At 40.8% G+C, this 22,080-nt stretch overlaps 1 protein-coding gene across 5 annotated transcripts in view; it reads left to right on the top strand.

The window, feature by feature from the left end:
- COL16A1 (collagen type XVI alpha 1 chain) overlaps window positions 1-22,080 on the top strand; it is a 3,146,845-nt gene that overhangs the window by 1,756,407 nt on the left and 1,368,358 nt on the right. For all 5 annotated transcript variants that reach the window (XM_044082765.1, XM_044082783.1, XM_044082773.1 and 2 more), the window contains exon 24: window positions 4,469-4,504. In XM_044082765.1, the coding sequence (XP_043938700.1) occupies window positions 4,469-4,504 (36 nt within the window). The remainder of the gene's footprint in view (window positions 1-4,468; window positions 4,505-22,080) is intronic.

A 22,080-nucleotide genomic window follows, 5' to 3' on the forward strand; every position in this document is an offset into this window, starting at 1 on the left:
CCTAAGAAGTCTGTATAATACTGAGTATAGTGACAGGGACTTTAGTCGGTCTGTGTAGAGCACATCCTGGAGCCCTTTGTTATTCTTTGTTAGAAATCTCTGAGGTCTTTCTAATTGCTGCAGGTGCTTAGTATGGTACACGCCAAATGCGGCATTTTGCTGAATTATGGGCAGGATAAGTGCCAAGTATAGGGGAGTTATAACTTCTTTTGCTCCTGAGGTGATGCCTTTACTAATCAAGTGTGCTATGTAGAAAACTTTCCTTACTATGGTAGACACATGGGGGTTGAAGTTAATGTTGCAGTTAACTTGTGATCCCAGGTTCCTTACCACTTCATGGGTACTTATGGTATTGTTGTTGATTTGACAGTGTGAGGCGACATTGTTTTTGCTGAAGGGAATGATAATGCATTTCTTTGCATTCAGTTTGAGACCATGACTAATACACAAGTCACTGGTCTGTGTGAGATCCTCCTGGAGTATACTGACACCATTTGAGGAGTAAATGATCGCACCTAGTTTGCAGTCATCTGCAAACTTGGTTAGCCACAACCCCTTAGTTTTGCTCTGAACTTCTGAGAAGTATATGCCAAACAGTACGGGGCTCTGCACTGACCCATACGGCATCCTACTGGTAACAGGTCTGCTAGCTGATGTGGAGCCACCCACTTTGATAGTGTGTGTCTGGTTTGTGAGCCAGTTGGCAACCCATCTTACAATGCATGGGTTTGCATTCAGTTTGCTAAGTTTATAGGTAATGCCTGAATGTGGGATTGTGTTGAAAGCCTTTACCAGGTCTAGGTATGCTGTGTGCACAGATTTGCCCTCATCAGTGGTCTTGGTTTACATTTTCAAAGAAATCCACAAGATCTAACAAGCAGGATCTGTCCTTCACAAAGCCAAATTGGGTAGGATCCTGGGTTTGGTGGTCACCTATGTCTGTAGTTGTTAATAGATTAGAAGGGGACCTAGTAATGATCCTTGTGGAATGCCTTCCTGAAATTTGTAGAGGATGACCTTGCACCAATGTGATCAGTAAGTCTTATGAATGAGAGGCAGTTTCTGAACCCCTAAAATGATTTAGTAACAAAATCTATTTTAGAAAACTGAGATTGAAACGGGATGTAGTCTGCCAAGTTACATCCTATTATAGATCAATAATATTACTTCTGCATAGACCCTTAAAACATGTTTATTTGGTAATTTATTGCATTAGATTTCTGGGATTGTCTGACTGAGCAGAAAGCCTCCCCTTTTCTGTGGAAGATTGGGGAGAAAAGCTCCAGAAAAATTACAAAATTAGATAAATATATTAAAGAGAGATATGCAAGTAGTCAACAAATATACAAAATTTTAAACATAAAATCATTAACTTATAGCAGCATCATATACTGAGCTATGAAACTTTTTTTTCTGGGGAGAAAAACTCCAGAAAATTCATCAAATGAGTAATATAGTAAACTGAGGTATACATGTAATCAACAAATATATAGCATTTAAACAGAGCATCATTAATTAAGGGTCTTTATAAGGTGATTGAAACTTTGGGTAATCGAATACCTAAAGATCGACACCTAAACAGCGAAAACTGTAAATATCGAATGGCCACTTCTGTGAATTTTATTCGTAGGGAAAGAATTTGCTTGGCTGTTATCGGGAATCTGCCCTTTTCTCCACTGTAGCGCAATCTCGGAGTTGGTATATTTAGTTATGGGGGTGTGCTTGGCTGTTATCAGGAATCTGCCCTTTTCTCCACTGTAGCGCAATCTCGGAGTTGGTATATTTAGTTATGGGGGTGTGCTTGGCTGTTATCAGGAATCTGCCCTTTTCTCCACTGTAGCGCAATCTCGGAGTTGGTATATTTAGTTATGGGGGTGTGCTTGGCTGTTATCAGCAATCTGCCGTTTTCTCCACTGTAGCGCAATCTCGGAGTTGGTATACTTAGTTATGGGGGTGTGCTTGGCTGTTATCAGGAATCTGCCCTTTTCTCCACTGTAGCGCAATCTCGGAGTCGTTATATTTAGTTATGAGGGGTGTGGGGGGGGGGTGAAGCCCCCCACTCGATTAGGGTTTGACATTTTTTTTCCTCCAGCCAAGAGAATTATTTCCCTACGAAAAAATGTGTGGAAGTGGCCATTCAATGCTTATAGCTTTTGCTGTTTATGTTTTGAGCTTTAGGTATTTGATTACCTAAAGCTTCGATTTTGTAATATAAACTCTTAATTAATAGCAGCATCATAATATTTATGAAACATATTTGGAAATTAACTTCATAGAAGGAGAGAAAAGGATGGAAATAGAGGATTATTTTTTAAAAGGTGAGAGAGAATGTTTTTGGAGAGGTCGAAGGAAGAAGGAGAGGTCGAAGGCAAGGAGGACATTTTACACCGATAATTAAATAATTAAGAGTGCAGTGCTTGCAAAGAGTAGGAAAAAGTAAAAAGGCAGGACATTTATCATTCAGGAGTTGTACATGTGCAGAGATATGAGGTACAACTCAAGTGGTGTTTATATAAGTCGCAGCTCATGAATATGAATAATTTACAGGTGATGCAATTCAGAAATCTGCAGTGTTTATCTTAGTTGCAGCTCACAGACATGCAGTGCCTATATTGGCTGAAACCCAGAAACATGCAATGTTTATAAGTAATGCTGCACAGAGTTGTGCAGTGTTTATATTAGGTACAGCCCACATGCATGAAGTGCTTGTATCAGATAAAACCCAAAAACATGCAACGTTTGCATTAGGTACTACAAAGAAGCAGCAATGTTTTTAACTAATGCGACTCAGAAATCTGCAGTCTTTATATTAGGTGCAGCTCACGTGCAAGCAGTATTTATAGTTCTTGAAACCCCAAAATCATGCAGTTTGCATTAGATACACTCACGAATATGCACTGCTGTGTTAGTTATTTAGAAACAAGGAATGTTTATCTTCGGTACTTCGTGTTCATGATATGCATTTTGCACTAAATATAGTAATTTTAAATGACCAGTGTATGTTGTTCAGCTGCATAATTTTTATTTTTATTTTCTTTTGTATGGACATTTTCCCTTATATTATTATTATTATTATTATTATTATTATTATTATTATTATTATTATTATTATTATTGTTATTATTATTATTATTATTATTATTATTATTATTATTTATTGTTATTATTATTATTATTTTTGTTGTTGTTGTTGTTGTTGTTATTATTATTATTATTATTATTATTATTATTATTATTATTATTATTATTATTATTATTATTATTATTATTATTTGCATTAGGCAGCTGCGGTGGTGCAGGGGTTAGTGTTGCTGCCTCACAGCAAGAGGTTCTCCGGTTCGATCCTCAGCTGGGGTGCCTTCAGTGCGGAGTCTGCACATCCTCCTTGTGGTTGTGTGGGTTTCCTTCAGGTGCTCTTGTTTCCTCCCACACTCCAAAGACCTGCTGTAGGTGGATTAGATACTGTAAATTGGCCCTAAGCATGAGTGTGTGTGTGCCTTCCATGGAAGGTTGGGTGCCAGGCTGACAACTTGACACCGTAGAACTCCACTGCCAATCATGAGCGGATAGGTGATCCGCTGTGGCAACCTCTAACTGGGAAAAGCTGAAAGAAGAATTATTATTTGCATTATTTTTTGCAGACTGTCCATATTTTTGTATTTTATTTTTGGTCTGTCTCTCATAAAATGTATGTTCTCTTTTGGCAAATCATTGATGATTGATGTCAGTAAATGATAACAGGTATTTGAATTTGAGAGTCCATATCCATAGGAAAATGCTTGCCAATGCAAAACATTTCAGTATTTTAACTTTTAGTTTATAAAAGCAATATTTAAAAATTGCCCCGACTTTTTGGGTCTTTGTCTCCTCATTATTTTTGTCTTTGTCCAGTTTGAGATGTATATACATATATATGTGTGTGTGTGTGTGTGTATATATATATATATATATATGTGTGTGTGTGTGTGTGTGTGTGTGTGTGAAACTTTCACTTGTCCTTTTTATTATTTGGTGGCTGCTTTGAAGAGTATCTGTTCTACATTATTAAGTTTTTATAACTCGGTATCTTTTGTCTCATAAAATGATGCATATTCAGGCACAGTCATTGTTGATAAGTGATCTACTTTTAACATTTATAATTACTACAATAAACATATTAAAACAAATATAGATTTCATGATTATGTACATAAGTACTGTTACCTGTCACAACTGTGCATTCCACTGCAATCACGTCATCTAAGAAGTTTTCCCTGATCTGTTTATTATTGTGATGTCAGGACTAGGTAGATGACACATAAAGTTAAACTTATACAAGAATAGTCTGTTACAGAATGTCCCACCATATACTGCAAGAATCATACTAATAAACATTATTAGCAAGAGTAAAACAAAATTAAATGTAAATGAAGACACTCATTTTTGTCATTCAATGTACAGTACATGAACAGAATGTTTCTGTTTTGCAGGGGCATCCAGGCTTGCTAGGTGTGAAGGGGGAGAAGGTAAGTGTTTATATATTAACAGTTGCTCTCTTTGGGAAGCAATTGATGCTACAAATTTGGAGCCGGCTTTGCAGAATCTCTTTTCAGTGCTTCTTTATGCAGTTACTGGTGGTACTATTTTGATTTAAGAAAATATTTTCTCCCCCATTCTGGCTATCTCTGTCCAATTCCAAGTGCACCACCGCCCTAGAAATAATTTTGTTTAGTACAAGATAAGCTACAGTATTTAAGAGTCCAGCATTGACATGTGCATTGTACCAACAGAGTCTGAAACTCTAACTTATCAGCTCCATCTAACACCTACAACAACAGTTTAATTTTATTCCACTATGCCTTCTGTTTCCCTTTTAATTTCTCCAAATCTTTTGGGTTTCTAATATTATGACAGGAAGGGACTCCATTCCTAAGTCAAAGTACAATTAAAGTTCATGAAATTAGTATTATTTCAATCTTTGATGTCAGCCAGAAGTCCTGTTCGCAGGACCTGCAATGTGCCCAGTAATGACTCCTTCTGCAATTTGTATGGGCTTACATGGATTGGTAACATATCCAAAGACAATTATAAATTATTTTTTATAAGACCCGTTGCTCCTACTACTATTGGAACTGTCTGGGTATCATTCTACCACATGGCTCTTGTTTCCTCCTGCAGATCCTGGTATTTTATGACTTTGTGTCTCTCTGTACTTAACTTGGGAGAACTACTCAAGTACAAACTCTCTTGCCCAACATTTCCTAGAATTTATAAACGCAAACACCCTGGATCAACAGGTCAACACTCCCACCAGAGGTGACAACATATTGGACCTGGTCATCACCAACATGGGCGACCGGTGTTCCACACCAGAGGTCAACCCCTCACTGGTTAGAGCTGACCATAAACAAATCACTTTGGATATCCACACACACCCCCACCCCCAGACAAGGAAACCACCGTGAAAAACTTTTCAAAAGCAAACTTTACGTTACTTAAGTCCGAGGTGGAAAGTTTCAAAGCCTCCATGCTAAAGGATAATGCTGTCCAAGCTGCAGAATACTTTACTAATGCATTCTACGGGCACCTACAAGGTTCCCAAGCAAAACCAAGACTTACTCCTACAAGTAAAGGAAACCAGTCTGGTGGACTCCTGCCATAAACAAGCTATACAATAGAAGGAGGAAACTAGTAAAGAAAAAGAGTAAAATCCCAAGAAGGGAAGACATCCCTGATCAGTATCAGCAAGAAACTACAATGCCTCATAAAATCATCCAAGGCGAGCTTCAAAAGAAAAATTGCCAAGGACTCCAAAGATAACCACCAGGCATTCTTTAGCTATGTCAAGAATCTAAGTGGCAATGCTCAGATCTGCTTGGACTTAGTGCAGAATGGCACAAAATACACTGAACTGACCAATATCGCCAACATCCTGGCAGACAGGTTCAGTGCAAACTTCACCCCCCTCTCACCCCCAAAAGGTCCCATAACCATACCAAAAGAATGTAGAGCCCCTGAAATCACAGACAATCAGCTTAAAACAGCCCTCTCCAAAGCTAAAAACTCAGCATCAATGGGACCGTACAGTGTCCCAGGCTGCATCCTACACGAGCTCAAAGACGGACTAACCCCTCACCTAAACACACTGTTCAAACTCAGCTTCTCCACAGGCTATGTACCCACAGAGTGGCACACAGCAATGGTTATTCCTCTCCACAAAGGTAGAGCCGCAACAGACCCCGCGAACTATTGCTCTGTAAGCCTGACTAGCTTAGTCTGCAAGGTTATAGAGCGCATCATCATGGAACTCATTAACAGAGACATTGGGAACCTCCAAACACTGGACCCTTCCCATTTCGGCTTTGTTAAGGGCAGATCATGCCTCCTAAACCTGGTGAACTTCTTTGAGACAGTTACAAGGCTATAGGAGAGGGAAAGGTGGTCCACACAGCCTACCTAGACCTCGCTAAGGCCTTCAACACCATTCCCCATTCTGGTATTGTAGACAAGCTCACCAACCTGAACATAAACCCCTACATCACAAGATGGGTTACCAACTGGCTCATGGACAGAACCCACATGGTGAGAGTTGCAGGAGCTAGGTCCAACTCTAAACCGGTTACAAGTGGTGTTCCCCAGGGCTCAGTCCTAGGACCCCACCTGTTCAGCATATACTTCTCAGAGGTACAGGCAAGCACAGGAGGACTATGGCTTCATAGGTTAGTTAGTACTAGGCTATCAGCCCTAGGGCCTATACAAGCCTAGCCATAACAATTCCCTGAATATTTCTTCCCACATTATTTACTTTCCTGGACCCCTGTCTAGCAGGGCGACTGACGTGATCCCTGGGGTGAATTTCCTTTCTCCCATCCAATCGTCAAGGTTCCTCTTGAAGAGGTCCAAAGAGGCACTCTGCTTGACATGGCTGACCAAGTTCACAGCCGACTGCAAACTAGGGGCTATAACTGACTCTCCGGCTGACACAAACATCCTCCAAAAGGGTCTAACTGAGATGGATACCTGGTGTCAAAATCATGGCCTCAAGCTAAATGCCAAAAAGTGCATAGTCATCCCCTTTGGAAAAAACAAAGTACCCACAAAATACCACATAGGTGGTAGTCCCCTAAATACGGAAGATGTAATAAGGGATCTGGGGACCCAAGTAGATAGTAATCTCATCTTTGATAATCACATTGCCAGAGTGGTTAGAAAATCCTTCGATGTGGCCCATCTAATCACAAAAGAGTTCACATCCAGATCAAAAGAGGTCATTGTGCCCCTCTACTCATCACTCATCAGACCCATCATAGAGTACAATGCCCCATTTGGGATGCACCTTACAAGACACCTCCTACAGCTGGAAAGACCACAGAAGTACCTCACCAAGAGGATCACTGGCCTCAAACAGATGCCCTATGCATCTCGACTGAAGAAACTCCAGCTGTACTCGGTTGCATACCGCCTACTCAGAGGTGATCTCTGCCTGACATACAAGGCCATGTCCAACCCAGAATTGATGGACATGCTCCACCTAAAGAAAACCATATCCCCTTGAGTGACATGCTCTAGGGATTGAAACTTCACCACAACAATAAACAGGACGTGCTAGAGGGATAGATTCCTGTCCCAGAGACTTCTCATGCTTTGGAACAAGATTCCAATCTACATTAGGCAGAGCTCCTCACTAACACTCTTAAAGAGAAACCTTGACGAGTGGATGGGAAACAGAAAGTTTATCCCAGGGATCACTTCAGTGGCTCTGCTGGACAGAGGCACAGGGAGCTAATCTAAGGGGGCGGCGAAAGCCTATACATTCTGGCTAGGATTATAAATGCCTTTGAGCAGATAGCCTAGTACCTAACTATGAACCTATGAACGTATGTATGCAAGACATTGTAGTCACCGGGTGTGGTGATTTCAGTAATTAATACTACTTTTTCTTCTTTTCTTGGACCACTATATCTGGTTTTCTCACATCTATCTTTTAAACTGTTGGTAATGGGTGGTCCCATGTGATATAAACTTCATCATTTTCTATGATGCTTTGTGGTTCATGTTTTCAGTGTTTTTCAGCCACTTAAATACCATAATGTTTGCACAATCCCCAGTGCAACAATCTTGCTATATTATTATGCCTTTCAGTGTACAGTCCTTCTGCCGATAGTATGTCACAACTAGCAACGAGGTGTGCGACTGTTTCCAGTTTGGTTTTACAATATGCTTGGTAACCACATGCGTTTTTTCACTGTGAAGTCTAACAATATTTTTATTTAGGTAAATAAATAAATAATGATAGCTAGATACTCAGACAGGCAGATGAATTGTGAAGTGTGGATGCTTTTCCATTTACTCCTGAGCTCCTATCATTTTTTAAATATGGAGTTAAGGGGTACCAGCCTCCTCTACAAACAGAATTAGCAAAGAAAGTAGGCAAAAGATATAACGTCTGTCAGCTTGACTGAGCATGTTTACCATTGCTGGAAACAGTCACTTCTCTAGTCCCTGAGTTTGTCATTAGTAGTGCAGTGGCTGTCAAACCGCTCACTCCGATAGGTATTGACAATGTGTAATGTGTGAAAGGCTGTTGTGTTCTCCAGTGTGTAATGTGGAAAGGCTGTTGTGTTCTCCAGTGTGTAATGTGGAAAGGCTGTTGTGTTCTCCAGTGTGTGTAATGTGAAAGGCTGTTGTGTTCTCCAGTGTGTAATGTGGAAAGGCTATTGTGTTCTCCATTATCGCTGAAGGTTTACTACTGTCTTATATTAGCTTCCTAATGGAATAGCAGTTCATTTCAGCTTTCTTTACCTAGACACAATCACGTCTCATCATCACACACATACACATCCAACAAATATGTTCCTCCATCTCTTTTCTAAACTGCTTATAATGTGAAGTACAATAAGAAGAGGGGAGTCAGGAACGCATCCGACTCGCACAGCGTTTAGGCAGATAATGATCAGGGCGCGCTGTTGTGCCCTGTCCCTTATAAAATGTTTGATTTTCTGGTAAACTAGAGAAGATCGCAGCCAGTCAGTGATGCCAGATGTTAGAGTTTAATACTGTTTATTGTTCAAAAAAATGCATGTTGATGCAAAATCTTTTGTTCTGTTATTTTCTATAAGAATTAGATTAATATTTAAAAATCATCCCTGATTTTGAGCCTTTGTTCCGCTATTAATCTTTGACTTTGTCCAGAATTCTTCAGTAAAGAAGTTGAGAGGTACAGATTGAGATGTTGGTGAAGTTAAACATAGATGGTTCCAGAAGATACTCATCATGGATGAACAGAAAGCTCATCTCCGGTGACTGGAAAACAAGCATTTCAGTCCCAGTGTACAAGAAGAAAGTGAGCATTCACAATTTGGGGAAGTACAGGGGTTTCACATCCATGGCACAATGCATGGAAGTGCTGGAGAGGGTGATAAATGAATACACAATGTAATAGAAAGGGTTGGGAGTGTGGCCTAATGGTTAAGGTGTTTGCCTTACAAACACAAGGTGCAGAGTTTGAGTCTCACAAGGGATAGTTGGCTAGGCTTAAAATGGCTTACAAGGGCAGTTAACTTAGTACTAATCTATGAACCTAAAATCTATGAACCTATGAACCTATGAACGTAAAAGTAAGACGACAGATAAGCAGTTCAGGTTCAGATCAGTATGCACCACAACTGAGGTGGTTTGCAATCATAGAGGAAGCTGGAAATGAGGAAAGAGTTCAACCGGGAATTCCTAGTTTGCAAAAAGCTTGTGACAAGGTCTTAAGAAGACCAGTCTTAGCAGCCATGAGGTGGTTCAAAGTTCCAAAAAATACTGATAGAATACAAAGAGTCTCTGGACTCACATAGGCGTCCTCAGTGGGAGTGGGTGTGCATCAGAGTCCAGTGCTGAGCTTACAGTTGTTCATACCGGTGACAGATTACATTGCCAAACAGGTAACAAGAGAACAGAGAACAGAGCTGCTGTATGCAGATGATGTAGTATTATAAGCAGACTTTGAACAAGAACTTCAACAAATGGTAGGGATTTGAATGCAACTACAGACAAGACAGTGGTCATTTCAGCAAATCAGAAAATGTTGAAAACTGAGATTGAAAGAAAAATAATAGAACAGGTTAGGTTTCAAGTATATGCAAGGTATGGCTAAGGAGAAGAGAAGTCTAAATCAGGAAGTCAAAGATGTAATCAGAGGTAGTGCAGCTGTTTGTTAAAACATTTCAAGTGTTATGTGTAACAATAATGTCAAATAATCTGAAAAGTAAAGTGTACAAGATAGTGGTGTGTCCACTGCTTCTTTGTGGCACATAAACATGGGCAGTGAAGTCTGAGAAGTTGAAGGAGCTTGACATAACGGAGATTAAGTGCCTGAGATGGGTAGTAGGTTGCACACTATGGGGCAGATGAAAATTGAATATATCAGAGCTGAAACTGAAGTAGCCCCAATTATAGAGAAAGTCAAAGAGAACAGATTACCATGATTTGATCACATGTGCAGGAAAGCAGATGATGATTTGAAATGGAAATTTGGTAGAGACAAGAAGAAAGCAAGAACAGACTAGGGTGTTCAGGGAAGACATGGACGGACTGCATCAGAAAAGGCCTGTGAGAGTCAGACACGACTGATAAAAAGGTCAGAGAGTCGGTGTGAATCAGGAGAGGTGACGACAGCTGATACGACACCCCAATCCCATGTAAAAATATGGAAAGGGGGGTTTGACTATCCTTGTAAGGGTTGTATTTGGAGCAACCTGAGCAAGGCAGGCCAGACTTCCTATCTTCAACATTTCTCAGTTATAATCTATCTAACATGCCCTAGGTCTTCCTCAGGGCTTCCTGCCAGAGGACTGTGCCTGACATATTTATCATGGAAGGCACCATGGGGCATCTCACTAGGTGGACAGACCACTCTAGCTTGTTCATCTCAGTCTTGAGGAGCCAAGTCTGTACTCCAAGGTCCTTCTGGAGTGCCAAGCTCTTGATTCTATCCCGGAGACTGACCCAGCAGCCTTACAGAGAAGCCTTGTTTTCTTTGTTTGTATCCATGATTACATCCTTTAACTCAAACTCACTACCCAATAATCATGACCACAGGAGCTGATGGAGGCAAATATTGTGTAACAAACTGAGATTCCACTCTAGGACCCTGCTCCTGCTTTACCACCACTGACCAGTATAACACCTGCTGTACTACTGCTGCTGCAAACAGTCACAGGTCAGAGTCTGAATGTCCTGTACTCTGAGACAAGAATAAAGGCCCAGTTTAACCTCCTTCACCTGAAGAAGCTGCTTCACTATCAGATTCAGAGCACAATCAACTTTTTGTGGAAGAGAACTGTGGCATTCTATTCAGAAGTGCTGGTTCTCATCCCAGTCAAATTATATGGAGCAGTAAACCACTCTAGTGCATGCCAGAGAAGACTGTCATTTGAGGCCAAGAGGTCAGAATCATTTGCAAACAGCAGAGATGAAACCCTAACTGGATACTCTCCAGAACATGATTTTGCATTAATATCCTGTCCATCTCTGTGTCCATGTCCCTGAAACAGGTCTTTGTCACTTTATATTCAGCATTGATTATGCACGTTGAATAAAATGCCTCCTTTGGGAAGTACCTCACTAGACATATCAAACAACTAGAATGACCTCCTAAGAAGACCACTGGCTTAAAAAGCCTAAACTACCAGAAAAGACTAGAAGCACTGTCCCTTTATTCAGTAACTTCTGATGGGAGAGCTGAACATTGCCTTCTTTGCCACTAGGGACCAAGTGATGCTGGATGTCTTGTATTTCCAGAAATCAAATAGTCCCAAAATTACCACAACCAGGGATCTAAATTTTCATTACAAAATAAATTAAAAAGGGTGGAGAGAGAGAGAGATTCATTTTAGAGTAGCTTCCTCAAACTCTGAATAGACTCCCACAGCAAACTAAACAATGTGATACATTGTCTTCCTTCAACTGGAACTGGGTGACTGAAGGGGTATTCACAAACGCATGCCTGGCTTGACTCACCTCGCCCTTCTTGAAAAAAGAAAGTCCAGTCTAAGGATAGGTATTGTCATGGTGTAAATGGTCACAGTTGCCTTGTATTTCCCATGATTCCTGTGGTTCCTATGCAAATAATGAACTGCAGAGGAAAAAATACTCACCCATTTGGTATCCTGTACCCACCAGCAATGTATTTGGCTTAATGCAAAGAAGGCTGCACATATATATGGAGTGAGTAGCATAGAACAGCTCAGCCAAAACCCCCAGTACTGTTACAGTCCATTCTGAGGGGCTTGTTCATATACTGTTACAGCCCATTCTGAAGGGCTTGCATATACTGTTACAGCCCATTCTGAAGGGCTTGTTCATATACTGTTACAGCACATTCTGAAGGGCTTGCATATACTGTTACAGCACATTCTGAAGGGCTTGTTCATATACTGTTACAGCACATTCTGAAAGGCTTGCATATACTGTTACAGCACATTCTGAAGGGCTTGTTCATATACTGTTACAGCACATTCTGAAGGGCTTGTTCATGTACTGTTACAGCCCATTCTGAAGGGCTTGCATATACTGTTACAGCACATTCTGAAGGGCTTGCATATACTGTTACAGCCCATTCTGAAGGGTTTGTTCATATACTGTAACTGCCCATTCTGAAGGGCTTGCATATAATGTTACAGCACATTCGGAAGGGATTGCATATACTGTTACAGCCCATTCTGAAGGGCTTGTTCATATACTGTTACAGCACATTCTGAAGGGCTTGCATATACTGTTACAGCCCATTCTGAAGGGCTTGTTCATATACTGTTACAGCACATTCTGAAGGGCTTGCATATACTGTTACAGCCCATTCTGAAGGGCTTGTTCATATACTGTTACAGCACATTCTGAAGGGCTTGTTCATATACTGTTACAGTCCATTCTGAAGAGCTTGTTCATATACTGTTACAGCCCATTCTGAAGGGCTTGCATATACTGCTACAGCACATTCTGAAGGGCTTGTTCATATACTGTTACAGTCCATTCTGAAGAGCTTGTTCATATACTGTTACAGCACATTCTGAAGGGCTTGTTCATATACTGTTACAGTCCATTCTGAAGAGCTTGTTCATATACTGTTACAGCACATTTTGAAGGGCTTGCATATACTGTTACAGCCCATTCGGAAGGGCTTGTTCATATACTGTTACAGCCCATTCTGAAGGGCTTGTTCATATACTGTTACAGCCCATTCTGAAGGGCTTGTTCATATACTGTTACTGCACATTCTGAAGGGTTTGTTCATATACTGTTACAGCCCATTCTTAAGGGCTTGTTCATATACTGTTACAGCACATTCTGAAGGGCTTGTTCATATACTGTTACAGCACATTCTGAAGGGCTTGCTTATACTGTTACAGCCCATTCTGAAGGGCTTGCATATACTGTTACAGCACATTCAGAAGGGCTTGCATATACTGTTACAGCCCATTCTTAAGGGCTTGCATATACTGTTACAGCACATTCTGAAGGGCTTGTTCATATACTGTTACAGAACATTCTGAAGGGCTTGCATATACTGTTACAGCCCATTCTGAAGGGCTTGTTCATATACTGTTACAGCACATTCTGAAGGGCTTGCATATACTGTTGCAGCCCATTCTGAAGGGCTTGTTCATATACTGTTACAGCACATTCTGAAGGGCTTGCATATACTGTTACAGCACATTCTGAAGGGCTTGCATATACTGTTACAGCACATTCTGAAGGGCTTGCATATACTGTTACAGCACATTCTGAAGGGCTTGTTCATATACTGTTACAGCACATTCTGAAGGGCTTGCATATACTCTTACAGCACATTCTGAAGGGCTTGTTCATATACTGTTACAGCACATTCAGAAGGGCTTGCATATACTGTTACAGCCCATTCTTAAGGGCTTGCATATACTGTTACAGCACATTCTGAAGGGCTTGTTCATATACTGTTACAGAACATTCTGAAGGGCTTGCATATACTGTTACAGCCCATTCTGAAGGGCTTGTTCATATACTGTTACAGCACATTCTGAAGGGCTTGCATATACTGTTGCAGCCCATTCTGAAGGGCTTGTTCATATACTGTTACAGCACATTCTGAAGGGCTTGCATATACTGTTACAGCACATTCTGAAGGGCTTGCATATACTGTTACAGCACATTCTGAAGGGCTTGCATATACTGTTACAGCACATTCTGAAGGGCTTGTTCATATACTGTTACAGCACATTCTGAAGGGCTTGCATATACTGTTACAGCACATTCTGAAGGGCTTGTTCATATACTGTCACAGTACATTCTGAAGGGCTTGTTCGTATACTGTTACAGCACATTCTGAAGGGCTTGCTCATATACATTCCCCAGGTGTACAAAACACATGTAGACAAAAAGAGAACCAAGCTGTCTGAGGTAACAACGCTACACACAGCATCCGTGTGTCTTATTTCACATTATCATAGTAAAATACAACGTTGTCAACCCAAGGGCCTTTATCCTTTTTATGCCTATAGCCATGCTTTCCAGTAAAATTTGATAGGTTTTGGTTCCCAAGGTTTTGGAGGTATGTGCATCTGAGTATTAGTAGGAGAGCAGTTATATCCTTCATCTAACAGAGACATAGGTGCCACGTGCCACATTTTGAGTATATTTACCTTTTCCCATCCACTGATCCAAGCTTCACATGAATAAGTCCAGGGATCAGCTCTGCTTCTCAAAAGTAGGAAGCCTGTTCCAGAGCAGGGGAGCCTCAGAGACACATACCTGTCCCTTCAGCATGTCCTATTTATGCTGTTGGCACGGTTTAGTTGATGCTATGTGTTTTGCAGATGTCCAACAGGTCCATTTAGGCTGGATCAGAAGATACTGAGTAAGACAGTCATATGTTCCCTCTCAGTAGCCTATAGGAGACCGAATATAAGGACAAGGTTTGAGACAGTCCACCTTGGACTTGTTTTCCACACAATATATTCTTTCTGTGAGGAATCTCTTATGACACTCCAGTTGCTGCATATGTCTGGCCAGCTACCAACTGAAGGGGGCATTGTACTCAATGGTTGGTCTTATGGTAGCAGAGTACAAGAGAAAAATGACATGTTTGGATCTAGATGCCATACCCCTACTTATAAGTTGTGCAACATAGAATGATTTCCTCACTGTAGTAGACATTTGATGGTCAAGTGACAAATCACTGTCTACATATATTCCCACATCGCTGACTACAGACTTCACCCTTAGAGGTATTTTAATGTGTCTATATTATTACCTCAAAATGTCAGTTCTCCAAACACCTAAACGTCAACACGTAAACAGCAAAATACGAAAAGCACGAACAGCCACTTCCACGAATTGCTTTGTTGATGTTCTGGAAAAACTCCACCAGGTTAAGTAGGTAAGACCTACCCTTGACAAACCCAAACCAATTTGGGTCCAATGTATGTATTTTGCCTATGTGTCATGTAGGATATCAATAATTATATTCTCCATAGCTTTGCATATCAAGCTAGTCAGGCTAATGGACTGATAATTCCCCAGGTCCATAGATGGCCAGTCCTTGTGTGGTGGGATAATAATTGGAGTCCTCCATTCATTTGACACAAAGCCTGTTTGGAGGCTATGGATAAATAGTGCTTCTAGTGCACTGGATAGTTCATGGTTCATGCTATTAAGGAGGTATCTTGGAATATTATCAGGACCCACAGATGCAGGGTTCTTGGCCTCGGAGAGCACCATGAGCACCTGCTCTCTAGTGATAGTCAGGAGAGTCGTGGATGTGCATATATGCTGAGGGACATCTAGCAGGGAAAGCAGGATAAAACTGGAGCTAAATATGTTAGCCAGGAAGTTTGTTACGTCTGCTGGCTCCGTATCAATGGCAACATTTACAATTAATTTTGTATGTTGCTGAGGATTGCTTTTGAGGTTATGGACATAACTGAAGAAAGCTTTGTGATTGTCCCTGGCCTGGCTGGAAGGTTAAGTTTAGCCTTGGTGGACTTTATTAGCCTCCTGAATTGCCTGTTTAGTTTTATGAAGGATTTTTTTCACCTTGTTAATCATTGCACCTCCTAAATTTAGCCACAATTTTTCTTCTGCTGTTATACAACCGACTGATGTTGGGATTCTATTAGTGTGACTTGTTTTTCAGTTGATCCTTTGCTTAATCTGGGTAGGTACAGCTGTCGCTATGCAGCTGTTAATATAATTTTACAGGATTTCTGTGAATGAAACTACAATGGCAAAAGTGTTGAGAGAGTTTGAAGGCCTTGCAATTTTGTTAGGGTTTCCCTTAGTAGCAGAAGTAGAAAGTTTGCCCTAGAATAATTCCTAAAAATTCCAGGTTAGCCAGTGTCCCTGGTTTTACCTTTACTTCAAAGGAGACATCTTCCTGGTCTGAGCTGAGCAGGAAAGACATTACTCAAGGAAGGGTGCAGTGTTCCACCATATTTGTGAAGACCATTATGTTTGCACCTCCAGTGGGAATACAGACTAGCTGGTTTAATGTGTTTCCATTTAAATGTGCAGGAAACTTTGTACCTGCAGCTTGCATGCTAGGGGCTGTGTATGATTCCTTGTTTATACTGAGGTAGTTAAAGTCACCCATGAGTATAGAGTTAGGTTGAATGTAGAGCATCTCAAGTACATTTAAGTATGTTTTATGGTTTTCTTCAGTCACGGGGGAGGGGGACCTATAACTTGCAAGGTTATGGCATGGAACTTAGTCTAAGACATTTAGGACGTGGAGAAGTTCAGGTGTGTCATACTGATTTAGCAGCTTTGAGGTGTGACGGTTTTTAATGTAAATAGAGACACCTCCACCTTTTGTCCCTTCCTGTGCAGTAGTAAGTCTAAATGTGTGGAAGGCATTGTAGGCCTGCACTGCCAGAGTGCTTTCCACTTCTTTAAACTGTGTCTCAGTAACTGCACAGACATCTATATTTTCCAGGGTGAGGAGACCTTGCAGGGAGAGGAGTTTCTTGTTTAGACTCCTGACATTGAGCAGTAACACCTTCAGATTTTCCTGTGTGGTTTAACTATGTAGCTATGTTGGTAGGTTTATCAGGCTGGCAATGCCTTGAAAGGCAGCATGGGGGGTTGGTCAAGTTTTTATCCAGTATTCAAAATCTCACAGGTGACTGGTGCAGAACATTTCTGGCAAAGCAGCATGGCCTGTTGACCATATCCTCTCAGGCTGACAAATATTATTCCCCTTATGAATGACACTGTACTCTCACCAAAGTACCTATTTATACCTTACACCTTAATCTCCCTTCTTCAGTCACTTTCTTACTTCAATCAATTTCTCACCCAGGACTCTCTTTCTAAATATGCAATTTTTCTCACATCATATTGTAATTCTGGTTTGTATTATGCTAACTTACCTTTAACTTGTCTGTAAACTGGCTAAAATTTCTCTAAATATTAAATCATTGCCATGTAAATTGTATCTATGCTTAACCAATGGTTTCATATTATGTCTAAATTTGGTATAATTATTTAAACTGTAGATGTTTCTGTATTATTTTTTAAGATTGTAAAATTATTGTTCTTAAAATGCTTTTCTTATACTTCGTGATGTTTTTCTCCCAAAGCATCCACTGAAAATGGGCACCTACCCAGTTGGACTTTCACTGTAATAAATTGTCAGTAAACAATAAATAAATAAATTGTTAAATCCAGTTATTTTCTATTCATATATTGGCATCATCCTTGGAGAAGGTAGAATGTTACTAAATGCTAGGCTCATATAAGCCTGGGGCACATAGTCCAGGAGCTCCATCATCTCTCTCTTCATGTAGTCCAGGAGCTCCATCATCTCTCTCTTCATGTAGTCCAGACGCTCCATCATCTCCCTCTTCGTGTAGTCCAGGAGCTCCATCATCTCTCTCTTCATGTAGTCCAGGAGCTCCATCATCTCTCTTCATGTAGTCCAGGAGCTCCATTCTCTCTCTTCATGTAGTCCAGGGAGGTACATCTCAGGTTGTTTATGCCGACATGGACTACGACTGAGTCATACTGGTACTTGGGGTTCAACAACCTAAGTGAGTGTTTGATCTGACAGATCCTGGCTCCTAACAGACAGCTGACTGTGACTCCTTCCTTACTTAGCCTGGTGAGTGAGACATATGTGTGTCTCACAATGGAATCTGTTATGATGAAAATATTGTGTTGTGTCTTTCTCTTTTAATTTCGCTAAGTCTTTTGGGTTTCTAATCCCATATGGCAAGACTGTTGCATTGGGACTCCATTCCTAAGTCAAAGTATGATTAAAATTCATGAAATTAGTATTGTTTCAATCTTTGATGTTAGCCAAAGGTGCTCTTTGTAGCACCCACAATGTGCCCAATAATGACTCCTTCTGCAATTCATACGGTGTTACATGTAACTGTAACATATATAAGTACGATTTTAAATTCTTTTTATAAGACACATTGCTCCTACTGCTATTAGAAATGTCTGGGTATCCTTCTTCCACATTTCCCTAATTCCTGCCTGCAAATCCTGGTATTTTATGACTGTGTCTCTCTGTACATAAGACACTGTAGTCACTGGGTGTAGCAAGTTAAATGAACAATGCTACTTTTGTCTTCTTTTCATGGACTACTATATCTGTTTCTCTCGCATTTGTTTTTTGAACTGTTGGTAATGGATGATCCCATGTGATATAAATTTCATCATTTTCTACGATACTTTATGGTTCATCATAGCGGCCTTAGGTCAACTGGTGCCCTAGGTAAAAGGGCTCCATGGCGCCCCCCCCCCCCGGCACCACTAGGTGCCCCCATCCTGGTCTACCTACACGAAATAAATACTGGAAAAAATGCCCCTGCTAGAGCGGTGCCCTAGGCGGTCGCCTAGTTGGCCTATGCCTAAGGCCGGCTATGGGTTCATGTCTCCAGTGTTTTTCAGTTACATCAATATTATAATGTTTGCACAATCCCCAGTGCAATATTCTTGTCACATTATTATGCCTTTCAGTATACAGTCCTTCTGCCATTAGTATATCACAACCAGCAACAAGATGTGTGACTGTTTCTAGTTTGGTTTTATAAAACCTACATTTGTATTTCTTCCACATGTTCAATGACCTTTGTAAACCAATGTGTACATAATCCACTATCTTGGGCCACCAAAAATTAACCTTTCATCTTTTGGTTTAAATTCATCTCTGCTTAACCATTCCTGCATTCAGTCCTGATCAACATGAGGTTGTTCCAAGAGTTTTCTATACTTGCAGCTATATTTATGCATTTTACACATTTCTTGCCTTCCCATCTGATCCTTCACCTTATATTCTTTCTTTTGTTTTTTAGCACATTCAGGTGCTGCCTTATCTTTATCTACTTCTAGTTTGATTTCCATTCTCGCTTGACACTGATATGCTTCTGCTAGACTAAGACGGGAAGTTATCTTAGACTTATTCTCCTTATGTTTTAAAGCTTTCATTACATTTGGATCTTGAGAGCTCAGCATATATGTATGCGGTCCCATGATTGCAGATCTGTGCATCTATCAGTTTTGAGGAGGCCCGCACATCCTTCAGAACGGGGAATATATAATCTTGGTATGCACTGATTTTTTAAATCATTTGATGAGCACGAAGCATCCTTCTTGCTTTCCTGTCCAACCTATCCAACACCTTTTGGGGCCAGTCAATCACTCCAAAACTGAAAGTTAGGACAGGAGGAGCAAATTAGTTTATAGCTTGGACTTTGGTCCTAGATGTCAACTCTGTTTTCAGTATTTAAGTTTTCTAAAATATTCCTTACTAACTTTTATTTGCATTTATTCATGTTTTATTTGCATTTGTTTATGTTTTATTGTTGATCCTTCATCAGTTCACAAATATTTATACACTCCCTCTTGCTCAAGTTCTTTTATATCACATTCTTCTCACAAACTGATGTTTTCTTGTTGCTGCAGTTTTCCTGCTTTAAAGGTTGCTTTTGTACATTTATCAAGACCAAATGACATTCTTATATCATCTGAAAAAGTTTTGACAACTTGCAGTTGTGCTTTCAGTTCATCATCTGATGAACTATACAGTTTTAAATCATCAACAAAAAAAGATAGTCTTTATGCTTCATTGTTTTCTGGGAGCCAAATTGTAGCCATGGCTTAATCTGTTAAGTAGACAGATTAATGGGTTAAGGGCAAGACAGAAGAGCAGTGGTAACAGAGAGTCACCCAGGATTACCCCCCCCCCTTTGAATTTATATCCCTGGAATAATAATTTGTTTTTTATCATGGCTTAACTGCAATGTGGTTTGCTACTGTTTCTTGGTCAAGGTAATATAATCGATCAGTATAGGGTATATCACATACATTTTTAAGCACTCTTTAATCCATGAATGTGGGAAACTGTCACATGCTTTTTTGTATCTGTCCATGCCATACTTAGATTCTTCCCCTTTTTATAGGTTCATAGGGGTGTACTAGGCTAATGTCCTGGGAGCCAGTATAAGCCTAGCCCAAGAAGATTCCCTAGCATCATGCCACCCAAAGTTAGTTCTTAGTGCTCCTGTCCATCAAGGCCACTGAAGTGATCCCTGGGGGTGAACTTTCTATTGTCCATCCACTCGTAAAGATTTCTCTTAAAGAGGGCCAGTGAAGTGCTCTGCTTGACGTGAATGGGAAGTTTGCTCCAGAGTATGGGAAGTCTCTGGGTTAGGAACCTGTCCCTCCAGCATGTTCTGTTTATTGTGGTAATAAGGTATAGGTCCCTGGAGCATGTGGCACTGAGGGATTGATATTTCTTTAGGTGTTGCATATCTAGCAGCTCTGGGTCAGACATGGCTTTGTAGGTCAAGCAGAGATAGCCTCTAAGTAGGCAATATGATACAGAGTATAGCTGGAGGTTTTTGAGTCTGTCCATATAGGGAATTTGTCTAAGGCCTAACATCCTCTTAGTGAGGTATTTTTGTGGACTTTCCAGTTGTTGTAGGTGTCTAGCAAGGTACATACCAAATGGGGCATTGTATTCTATAATAGGTCTAATGAGGGACGAGTAGAGAGGGATTATGACCTCTTTCTTCCTGGATGAGAAACCTTTTGTAATGAGATGTACCACATAGAAGGACTTTCTGACTACAGTGGCAATGCGGTTATCAAAGGAGAGGTTGCTGTCAACCTGTGACCCCAGGTCTCTGACTACCGCCTATGTGGTAGTTCATGGCCTCCGAATTTTTCCAAAAGGGAATGACAATGCACTTTTTGGCATTGAGCTTAAGGTCATGGTTCTGGCATCAGTCATTGGTGTCAGTGAGGCCTTTTTGTAGAATGTCTACATCAGTTGGAGAATCAGTAATGGCTCCCAGTTTGCAATCATCTGTGAACTTGGTCAGCCAGAGTCCATTTGTGTTGGCTTGAACTTCAGAGAAGTAGATGCCAAACAAGAGAGGACCTAGGACCTATCCCTGTGGGACACCACTTGTAACTGGTCAGTAGTCCGATCTGGAGTCTGCTACTTTCACAGTGTGGGTTCTATGAGTGAGCCAGTTGGCAACCCATCTTATGACATAGGGGTTTATTCCTAGTTTAGTGAGTTTATCTATGATTCCTGAGTGAGGGATGGTGTTGAAGGCCTTGGCAAGATCCAGATAGGCTGTTTGAACACACTTGCCCTCATCCACAGCTCTGGTGACAGACTTAAAGAAGTCTATCAGGTTGAGCAGGCATGATCTACTTTTCACAAACCCAAACTGTGTTGGGTCCAGAGTTTGGAGATCCCCTATGTCCTTATTTATAAAATCCATGATGATGCACTCTATAGCCTTACATATCAGACTCATAAGGCTAATGGGGCGGTAGTTCCCAGGGTCTGCAGTCTCTCCCCCTTTGTGGAGTGGGATGACTATAGCAGTGTGCCATTCAGTAGGAACAACACCTGAAATGAGGCTGTGATTGAACAGGGTACTCACGTGTGGTGCCAGTTCACTTTGTAATTAATGTAGAACACAGCCAGGGATATCATCAGGTCCCAAGGAAGCTGCATTCTTGGCTTTTGACAGTGCGTTTTTTACCTGTGTAGCCATGATAACAGGGACTTGGCATTCCTCAGATATTGTGATAGGCCCTTTAGGGGGTGAAAGGGGGG

The sequence above is a fragment of the Protopterus annectens genome, chromosome 1.part1 (assembly GCF_019279795.1).
Source record: "Protopterus annectens isolate FY-2018-M chromosome 1.part1, PAN1.0, whole genome shotgun sequence".
Lineage (NCBI taxonomy): Eukaryota > Metazoa > Chordata > Ceratodontiformes > Protopteridae > Protopterus > Protopterus annectens.